The sequence below is a fragment of the Ursus arctos genome, unplaced genomic scaffold (genome assembly GCF_023065955.2).
Source record: "Ursus arctos isolate Adak ecotype North America unplaced genomic scaffold, UrsArc2.0 scaffold_22, whole genome shotgun sequence".
Lineage (NCBI taxonomy): Eukaryota > Metazoa > Chordata > Mammalia > Carnivora > Ursidae > Ursus > Ursus arctos.
The window spans coordinates 18895579-18907083 of NW_026622897.1; the positions used below are offsets into that span (position 1 = coordinate 18895579).

The window sequence follows — 11505 nt, forward strand, 5'->3', positions numbered from 1 at the left end:
GAGATAATGGACCCTGGAAATCACTCTACAGTGACTGAGTTCATCCTTGCTGGGCTAACACAACAACCAGAACTCCAGCTGCCCCTTTTCTTCCTCTTCCTAGGAATCTATGTGGTCACTGTGGTGGGGAACCTGGGCATGATCACGCTGATAGCGCTCAGTGCTCACTTGCACACCCCCATGTACTACTTCCTCAGCAATTTGTCTTTCATTGATTTCTGCCATTCCACTGTCGTTACCCCCAAAATGCTGGTGAACTTCGTGACACAGAAGAACATCACTCCCTACTCTGAATGCATGACTCAGCTCTATTTCTTCCTCTTTTTTATTATTTCAGAGTGTCACATGTTGGCTGCAATGGCGTATGACCGCTATGCTGCCATCTGTAACCCCTTGCTTTACAATGTGATCATGTCTTCTCACATCTGCTTCCGGCTCACAGTAGGAGTTTATATTTTGGGCATCATTGGATCTACGATCCACACGGGCTTTATGATGAGACTCCTTTTCTGCAAGAGCAATGTGGTTAACCATTATTTCTGTGATCTCTTCCCACTCTTGGGGCTCTCCTGTTCCAGCATCCACATCAATGAATTATTAGTTCTAGTCTTGAGTGCACTTAACATCCTGACTCCTGCCTTGACTATTCTTGCCTCCTACATCTTCATCCTCTCCAGCATCCTCCGCATCCGCTCCACTGAGGGCAGGTCCAAAGCCTTCAGCACCTGCAGCTCGCACATCTCAGCCGTTGCTGTCTTCTATGGATCTGCTGCATTCATGTACCTGCAGCCATCCTCTGTGAGCTCCATGGACCAAGGGAAAGTGTCCTCTGTGTTTTATACGATCATTGTGCCCATGCTGAACCCCCTGATCTACAGTCTGAGGAATAAGGATGTCAAAGTTGCCCTGAGGAAAATTCTGGAAAGTAGGAAATGTGCATGAATAGAATCAGTATCATGATGTCATATCAGAAACAGTTTTTTGATTTGCTAAGATATATAACGTGTTAGGTTTATTGTTCAAATGTTTGGAAATTCAGTGACACTCCTCCATATAACACATCTTCTAAATTCTCCTTCAGGCCACTCCTTTGAACCTTATTAGAGTGATTATGTGTGGAGAAATGCTAAGAATAAAATCAAAGACTCTTGAGTATGAAAGGAGCCTTAGTTTTATTTTTAACAGCACAAACAACAAGAACAATGATGATGAAGGTAATAATTATAACATGTGTTATTGAAATTTTATGAAATAGCTAAATATTGTGCCCAGCACTTTAAGTGAATAACCTCCTTTAATATTTACAGTACTCCCTCAGGGAAGACCCTAGTAATATTTCCCATTGAAAAATAAGGAAATAGAAGTTTATTTAGTTTGATTAAATGCCCTGGTCCCAAACATAATAAACGATCAGCCTAAAAAATTGACTCCAGGACCCACAATTTTATTCAAAGTGGTACTTTGGTCCCAGGTGACTGTGGCTAAGTCTAAGACATCTTGAGAATTTCCTTCTACACATATGTCATCCTCAGTTCCCTACATGACTGGTGCTTTCTTATAAATAATTTCAGTGGTATTTTCACTTTTATTTCACTTGATACAATGAAAATAATCAAAATCTCTCAAACCTGTAATGATCAAAGCCAAAAAAATAACAAACATGGAGACTTGTAGAGTCTCATTATAGGTCTTCATTATAGAGTTTCAAGTTATTACACTCAAGGGCAACACTTTTTATAAAAGCAGCCCAAACAACATTGTCTTATCTTTACACCAGTGATGCTGCAGCTGTTTGTGAAGTAACTGCTATGGAATTCAAATATCCTGCTCAGTTTTGTCGTTTTCATGTGGTTCATGCTGTTTTGTCCAATAATTGAGAAACAGTTGCCATTTCATGTCAATGTTTTCTTTGAAATATCTCTTCTTTCCTTTCATATTTTGTTTTTCTCTTTTTAGGCTTTTAACATCTTGTAACTATGGATTTACATAATATTCTGAAAACTCAGTTGTCCTTTGTCTCTTACCAGTTCAAACCCTCCACCTCATTATTGCCAGATCAATGTCCTTAGGATAGTGTGCTGTGTTATTCACCTGATATAGCAAATTGCAGTGTTTACCTAAATTTTCAAAATATAGGACAGAAGTATATATATTTTTACCACCTTTGTATTCCATTATCTGCTCATTCAATGATGTCAAGCATTCATTTTCAAAAAGTCCTCGTAGTTTTTCTTTGACTTAATTTTCATGTCAAAAAAAAAAAAAGAAAGAAAAGGAAAGGAAAGGAAAATAGCTACAATTGCAGCTCCTTAGGCTTGAGTGCTAGTCCAGTGCTCTGCCCAACAGACACAAATGGACTCACGCAGGACAAACAAAAATGTCTTGATGGGTAGACCCTTGAGTCACTGGAGCTTCAGCTCCTATTCAAAATACAGACTAAGGGAAAGGTAACGGTCTCTTCATGAGGGGAAAAGCCTTTGCAGATCCAGAAAACCAAGTCATATTTTGGGTAATATTGTAAAGCTACTAAAAGAGAGAAGTAGACAGAGGACGGTTCATGAATCATCTCTGGATCACTACATCACTCATTTTTTAAAAATTTTTAAAAGATTTGTATTTATTTATTTGAGAGAGAGAGAGTGAGCTTGAGTGGCGGGGAGGGGCGGAGGGAGAGGGAGGCAAACTCCCCACTAGCAGGGAGGCTGATATGGGGCTCAATCCCAGGAGTCCGGGATCATGACCTGAACCAAAGTCAGAAGCTTAACCAACTGAGCCACCCAGGCATCCCCATCACTCCTTATTTTAGTGAATCGAGCTGCTAAATATTTTTTAAGCAAGGAAGTGAAACAATTAGTTTTGCATGTTAGTAGAATCACACTTAAGTTGATGTGGAAGATGGATGGAAAGGCAATAAGGCTGAATCAAGACCAGTCAGCAGCCATTTGATTATTTAAACAAGACACTGCACACAGTGACAGTGGAGCTAGAAAGGGAGGAGACTCTCAAGAGATTTTTGAAAAGTGGATTGTTCAGACATGGCTGAATTGAGGTGAGCTGAAGGTACAGGAGACTATGAGGATGGATGCAAAATTCTAGTTTGGATTATTAGATGGATGGATGGTAGAACTCTCAAGATGGAGCTCATTAACCCTAGATAATAATTTATAGCAACACAATTGGGACATGTAAGTCTTGGTAACATTCAAACTTGGTCTCCTTGTTTCTCTTTCTTTCTACACGTATGCTCTCCTGAATCAGTACGTATATCCTCACAGGATGGAAATTGAGCATCTGTGAGTCTCAGTAATTTTCATTATTGTACAATCATTTATAGAAAGATCTGTTCGTTTCTGCCTTTAACCAAGTTCCAACACTCTTCCCACTTCTTTTATTCTGCGCACTGAGGAAACAGTCTTAGACTGCTCACCTGTAAGCACATAGTATTCTCCCATAAACATTTGAGAATCCAGCAGCCACAGCTATTCCAAAGCTAAAAGCAGCTTTGTGATGCATGGACATGTGGGAACTTGCTTGACTCCGAAAGAATTATGGTGGGATTCCCAACAAGAGATCATCTAACACCTTGTTCCTAAGGTGGTCCGTAGACCAGTCACATTGGAATAGCCTGAGAATTTGTTAAAAATGCATAATCTTAAGACATACACTAGATTTACTAATTCACAATCTGCACTTGAATGAGATTCCTGGGTTACTTCTATACACATTAAAGTTTGAGAAGCTTTTAGCAAATTTTGATATCTGACCTCAGACTTTAAAATTCTGATTTAATTAGTATAGAGTGCACCCTGGGTATCAAGGTTAAAAATAAGACTTTTGATGTTTTGAAATGTGCATCTAAAATTGAGAAACACTAATGTAACCCAACCTTAAATTTCTTTAAAGAGAATTGAACCTGATATATTTAGCCATATTTTATAAAAGTTCCCCTCTCTTGTGAGCGTCCAATTTACCTTGATTCAAATTGATACACTTTTAACTATTCCTGGTTGTGACAAAAATGTGTGAAAATATATAAAAAAGGAAAAGGAATATGAAATGTAGATGCTTAATAATAAAACACTTTCTCTAAATGCACAATTTAACAAGTGGAATTATTAATAACAAGGACCTCAAAAAAACAATATTACATCAATATTCTGAATTCTTGTCCCCTAACCTCAAAATTCAATTGTACATAGATTTGACTTTTGAGTAAAGTAAGTATATTGCCTACTTATGCATAAAACAAATTAAACATATTTTGTGCAAGGAAATAAATGGTTTAATTCATTATTTTAAAATTTGTAACTCTAGTCAGCATAGGATACTTCGTCAGGATGTGCCTTGATCCTCTAAATCCTGCTATTCACAGTGGGGACTAAGCACTGGGAACAAAAGCACTGGCTAAGAGTTTGTAAGAAATGCATAATCTCAAATCCCACTCAGACCCTCTGGATCAGAATCTGCATTAAAAAAAAGAATGCTTCATCAAGATAAAAAGCTTCTGCACAGCCAAGGAAACAGTCAAAAAAACTAAGAGGCAGCCCACTGAATGGGAGAATATATTTGCAAATGACACTACAGATAAAAGACTGGTATCCAAGATCTACAAAGAACTTCTCAAACTCAATACACAAGTAACAAATAAACAAATCATAAAATGGGCAGAAGATATGAATAGACACTTTTCCAATGAAGACATACAAATGGCTAACAGACACATGAAAAAATGTTCAAAATCATTAGCCATCAGGGAAATTCAAATCAAAACCATACTGAGATACCACCTTATGCCAGTTAGAATGGCAAAAATCGACAAGGCAAGAAACAACAATTGTTGGAGAGGATGTGGAGAAAGGGAATCCCTCCTACATTGTTGGTGGGAATGCAAGTTGGTACAGCCACTCTGGAAAACAGTGTGGAGGTCCCTTAAAAAGTTAAAAATAGAGCTACCCTATGATCCAGCAATTGATCCAACTGCTGGGTATTTACCCCAAAGATACAGATGTAGTGAAGAGAAGGGCCATATGCACCCCAATGTTCATAGCAGCATTGTCCACAATAGCTAAATCGTGGAAGGAGCCAAGATGCCCTTCAACAGATGACTGGATTAAGAAGATGTGGTCCATATATACAATGGAATATTACTCAGCTATCAAAAAGAACGATTTCTCAACATTTGCTGCAACATGGACGGTACTGGAGGAGATAATGCTAAGTGAAATAAGTCAAGCAGAGAAAGACAATTATCATATAGTTTCTCTCATCTATGGAACATAAGAACTAGGAAGATTGGTAGGAGAAGAAAGGGATAAAGAAAGGGGGGGGTAATCAGAAGGGGGAATGAAGCATGAGAGACTATAGACTCTGAGAAACAAACTGAGGGCTTCAGAGGGGAGGGGGTGGGGGAATGGGATAGGCTGGTGATGAGTAGTAAGGAGGGCACATATTGCATGGTGCACTGGGTGTTATACGCAACTAATGAATCATCGAAATTTACATAAAAAACTAGGGTTGTACTGTATGGTGACTAAAATAATATAATAAAAAATATTATAAAAAGAAAAAAGAATCCTTGGGGTGCCTGGGTGGCTCAGTGGGTTAAGCATTTGTTTTTGGCTTGGGTCCTGATTCCAGGCTTCTGGGATCCAACCTCGCATTGGGCTCCCTGCTCAGCGGGGAGCCTGCTTTTCCTTCTCCCCCCACCTCGTGCTCTTTCTCACTATCTCTCTCTTACACATAAATAAATTCTTTAAAAAAAGAATCCTCAGGTGATCTTATGAACAAATCTTTATCACTAATTGACAAATTCAGCATTGACAAAGAATCCCTCTGGAAGGACAAGTTCAACAACTGAACTGGGAAATGCTAACTGCAATTGCTTCTTTTCTCAAGAGCTTGTTTCCTGAGACACGGAAATCCTCCGGAGTATTTATTTGTCTCTGCGTTATTTGGTGCTGGAAATGCCTGTATCTAGGACAAACCTTCAGAGCGCAGCAATCTGAACTGTTCAAGGGGCCTGTGGAGGGGACGAGTTTGCTACTCTGAAGCTGGAGAAACACAAACTGGAGAGCTACAATTAGAGATGCTGGCTGATGACACAAGCCAGCTTTGAAGGTGACTTTGAGAACAGTGGCTGCCCCTGCCCTCTCAGCACTAAAGGTAGTAGCAGAGCTGTATCCCTAGGACTCCCAGCACCAGCAGGAGCGCGTTCTCCTCTGAGAGTATGCTATAAATCCGACTTAGCATTGAGGTTTCTAGGAGGAAGAAAGGTGAGTGTGCCCATCTCACCCTTGTGATTTGAGACCTACTGAGGTCTGGTAATAATTACTTTGGAATTCAGGCAAAAACTCCTCAATACATTTATTGATTGATTGGTTTATAAAATGCTCTTTGCAACCCTCCTGTCGTGTGCCAAACATTGTGCTCTTGACTTGGGACACCAAGGAGAAGAAGTATGATTTGGTCCATCATCTGACTTATAGTTCAAGTCTGAAAATGTGCTGTTTAGGAAAGACAGTTTTCTGAGCATTTTGTTGAAAGGTCCCATCAATGACAAAGAATTGGAGAACGTTTCCATAAGTACTTCAATTTAAATGAGATTTGAAAAGAAAAATAATAATCTAACAGACAACAGAGAGACAAAGGGTTGGTGAAGCCATTTCATGTGAAAAAATAGCAAATAAAAAGGTAGACAGATGAGAAAATATGACATATTCCGGGTACTGAAAGAAGCCAAGTATTTTGTGGCAGAGGAAAAGGATACAAGAAGTGTGGATTTTTGTACTTTATCCTACGTTCAATTAAGGGAATCTTTTCTCCAGTGTCGCTGAATGTGGATCATCATCTGGCTTTATGGTTGAGTGTGTTTTATCACTAACGATAAATAGCTCATCCCAAACAGCAACTACATGCCCTCTATCTTTTCAATGCCCCTCTTCAAAAAGGACACCCATAACTAATACAGAACTACAGATGAAAGTGTAGCACAGTGCTTCCTAGCCTTGTACCACACACTGCATATTTAATATTGATGTGGCATAATGAGGTAAGTGGATGAAACAGTTTGTGGCTGTTGGTGACCAGCTAAGAGGCTCTGTAAGCCCTAGGCTATCCCCACTACCCCAAGGGTTAAACACCAATGCCTTAGCACCATTGTGATCATTTCATGACATTCCAATTCTACAGCACTTGAGTTAGGGATGGGGAAGCCATGTTACAGATTTTATGTGGATTGTTCATTATCAGAGTCTAGCATTTTTATAAACGAAATAAAAATCTCCCATTGTCTTCTTTAAAAAAATAATTTTATTTATTTATTTGAGAGAGAGAGAGAGAGCAAGCATGAGCAACGTAGGCAGAGGGCAGAGGAAGAAGCAGTCTTCCCACTGAGCAGGGAGCCTGAGGTAGGGCTCCATCCCAGGACCCCAGGATCCTGACCCAAGGTGAAGGCAGACGATTAACTGACTGAGCCACCCAGGCACCCCTCCCATCAGCTTTTGTATCATCCACTATTCTATGGGGTTTATTGACTTAATAAGAAATATGCCTATTTTATGTTTTCATAGGAATTACCTTCAAACCACATGTCTTGTATCTGAAGAATTTTTTTTAACTGACATTAGAAGTTAACAATTATTTTCTCCACCAAATTTTAACTTGTTTGTTTGGACTGTTTTCAGTGTCTGGATTCATTGTCCTGGTAATCCAAAATCCCAATGTCTGGCATTTTGTTGTCTCTCAGTAATGTTTACTCAATTAAATAAAAAAAAAAAGAAAGTCCTGAAGTTCTCCATTTAAACCAATAGGCTGACTTTAATTTCTTAACGCAGTGATTTCCAAACATTCACCAGAATTACTTTGGTAGTTTTGTTTGTCTTCTTCTACTTTTATTTTTAGAAAGTTCAGTTCTGTAAATTTTCTTACCCTCAGAAATTCTGACTCACAATGTCTAGAATAGGAGTAGAAACTCTGTATTAAACAAACAAACAAAATCTCTCCAGATGAAGTGAGAGAATTTTGGAAGTTATGATTAAGAGTTTTGAGAATATTTTTAAAGATTCAAAAGTGTTTAGGAAAACATAAAAAATAGAATCCAACTACCAGATATTGGAATGAGATAAAAGGTAGTGGTCATCATTTTAACTTTTTAATAGAAAGTAATTCTACCTGTAACATGGGAAGTTTGTTTGAAGTTCAAAGCTGATAATTCCAGAAATAGCAATATGAACAAATTATTTAGAGCTGTGGAGGTAACCTTTAAAAAAAACTCTATCAGGGCCCCTGGGTGGCTCAGTAGGTTAAGCATCTGTCTTCGGCTCAGGTCACGATCCCAGGGTTCTGGGATGGAGTCCCATGTCCAGCACCCTGCTCTGCGGGGAGTCTGCATCTCCTTGTCCCTCTGTCCCTACCCTCTGTTCGTTTTCTCTCTCTCTCTCATGCTATTTCTTTCCCTCAAATAAATGAATAAAATCTTTAAAAAAAAAAGAAGAAGAAAGAAAAAAACTTTATCAGAGCCATTCTGCAGAAATTAGGTCATCTCTCAGGAATAGGACTAAGAGCACGGGGAGGATGATTCAAGAACTTTTGTTTTTCATCATAATCATGTTTACATTCATCATTTTTTGTAAGTACTGTAATCTCCCTAGATAGTAGCTCTGATCAACCGTATTGAGAAATCGCTGAACACTCTGTGTTCAAATATGGTCTTCTATATCTGGCTGTAGAGCAAACAGCCTATAGAACTCTGTGTTACCCACAACTCATTACTATTATTACCTGTGTCACTTGCCTATGTGAAGTAACAAGGCATACTTGTGTCTGTGTCACGTTCATACTGAACAACTGAAGTTTTGACCTTGACACAAAATTCCTCTGACTCGAACAGGTTGGATTCTAGAAAGAAAGGCATTTACCGATCCAATATGTGTACATCAAGTGAACACAGATACAAGGAGAAAGGGGTACAGAGCATGAAAGCTGGCACATGAAAATGTGCTTGAGTTTCTGGAGTGCAATATTTGTAACTTATTGAGAATCAATATCTTGATTCTCCTCCAATATCAGACCGAGCTGATATTTTCTATAAATCTATGAGATGACCAGAAGTAGCCAAATGATCCCATTAGGACCCTATTGTGTATTAACATATTATCTGGGAAATGAAATATGTTGATCTATTCCTATATTTGGAGGGATATCTTTACACTATTTAGTCTTCTAATCCATGCATATGGTAAATCTCCTTATTCTTTCAAAATTATTTAAAAGTTTCAGTGTATAAACATTGCCTACATTTTGTAGATTTGATGCTAGGTATTTGATGCTGACCTGCTGTTATTTTATGTGATGCTATTTTAAAATAATTGTTTCATTTGTTGCCTCTTTCAAAAAATACACAGATGTATTAAATACATGGAAAATTATATGCTCTGCAAACACTAGCCAAAAATAAATCTCATGATAATGTATTAATATCAGACAATGGAGACTATAACCAGGACACATTACTAAATATAAAGGGGACCATTCCATAACAATACAGGTTTTGATTTAAGGCTTGAAGGGACAAACAGACAAATCAGAAACTTTGGTGGGAGGCACTGACACACTTATCTCAATACCTATTAGAATAACAGACAAAAACTCACTATGCATATACAAAATCTAAACAACATTGTTAGTAAAGTGGACATAATAGAAATGATATGCATCACAGGACCCTCAAAAACAAACAACATATTTTAAGATGCATTGGGAATACTTATAAAAACTGACCTTATGGGTCACCTGGGTGGCTCAGTCAGTTAAGCATACGATTCTTGATTTTGGTTCAGGTCATGATCCCAGGGTGGTAAGACCCCAAGTCTGCTTGAGATCCTCTCCCTTTCCCTCTGCCTTTGCCCCCTCTCACGTGCTCTCTCTCTCTCTAAAATAAACAAATCTTTTAAAAAATAACTTTAAAAACTAAGAGGCAGCCCACGGAATGGGAGAAGATATTTGCAAATGACACTACAGATAAAAGACTGGTATCCAAGATCTATAAAGAATTTCTCAAACTAAGTACACAAGAAACAAATAATCAAATCAAAAAATGGGCAGAAGATATGAACAGACACTTTTCCAATGAAGACATACAAATGGCTAACAGAAACATGAAAAAGTGTTCAAAATCATTAGCCATCAAGGAAATTCAAATCAAAACCACCTTGAAATACCACCTTACACCAGTTAGAATGGCAAAAATTGACAAGGCAAGAAACAACAAATGTTGGAGAGGATGTGGAGAAAGGGGGACCCTCTTACACTGTTGGTGGAAATGCAAGCTGGTACAGCCACTTTGGAAAACAGTGTGAAGTTTCCTCAAAAAGTTAAAAACAGAGCTACCATATGATCCAGCAATTGCACTACTGGGTAATTACCCCAAAGATACAGACGAAGTGAAGGGAAGGCCATATGCACCCTAATTTTCATAGCAGCATTGCCCACATTAGCTAACTTGTGGAAGGAGCCGAGATGCCCTTCAACAGACGAATGGATAAAGAAGATGTGCTCCATATATACAATGGAATATTACTCAGCCACCAAAAAGAATGATTATACAACATTTGCAGCAACATGGACAGGACTGGAGGAGATTAGGCTAAGTGAAATAAGTCAAGCAGAGAAAGACAATTATCATATGGTTTCTCTCATCTATGGAACATAAGAACTAGCCAGGAGATCAGTAGGAGAAGGAAGGGAAGAATGAAGGGGGGTAAATAGAAGGGGGAATGAACCACGAGAGACTGTGGACTCTGGGAAACAAACTGAGGGCTTCAGAGGGGAGGGGGGTGGGAGATTGGGATAGGCTGGTGATAGGTATTAAGGAGGGCACATATTGCATGGAGCACTGGGTGTTATATGCAAACAATGAATCATGGAACTTTACATCAAAAACTAAGGATGTACTATATGGTGACTAACATAACATAATAAAAAATTATTATAAAAAAGAAAGAAATATTGGCTTGAGATCATTGAAATGTTAAATATAGGATACAGACACTTAGCAAATTTTCAGTGATTACAAACACTGCTATTTTTTTTTTTTAACTTTCATTTATTTATTTGACAGAGAGAGAAAGAGAGCATGAGCACAAGCAGGGGGAGTGGCAGGCAGAGGGAGAGAGAGAAGCAGGCTCCCCACAGAGCAGGGAGCCCAATGCGGGGCTTAATCCCAGGACCCCAGGACCCCAGGATCATGACACGAGCTGAAGGCAGATGCTTAACCGATTGAGCCACGCAGGCCACTGAAGCAGTTCTTTTTATATGAAATACATATATTATGTTTGGAAATGCAGCTTACTAAACATTGAATCACAGTGAACTCTACTTACATAAACTGACCCAGAGTTAAATGATCCTATAGTCCAAAAGGATATCTAAACCATGAATCATCTACATGGGGTACCCTACTCTAAATAGAGAAGTATAGTGAAGTTTTTCCAACAACCATGGTTTTTT

The 11505-nt window shown here is 38.6% G+C and overlaps 1 protein-coding gene across 1 annotated transcript; it reads left to right on the forward strand.

The window, feature by feature from the left end:
• Window positions 1–942, forward strand: LOC113250226 (putative olfactory receptor 8G3). Its single transcript, XM_026491572.3, has one exon. The coding sequence runs from the start codon at window positions 7–9 to the stop codon at window positions 940–942; it is 936 nt and encodes a 311-aa protein (XP_026347357.2). The 5' UTR covers window positions 1–6.
• Window positions 943–11505: the final 10563 nt, after the last annotated feature.

Excerpts from the sequence above, each read along its gene's own strand:
- LOC113250226 (XM_026491572.3), top strand. The coding sequence starts at position 7 with ATGGACCCTGGAAATCACTCTACAGTGACTGAGTTCATCCTTGCTGGG.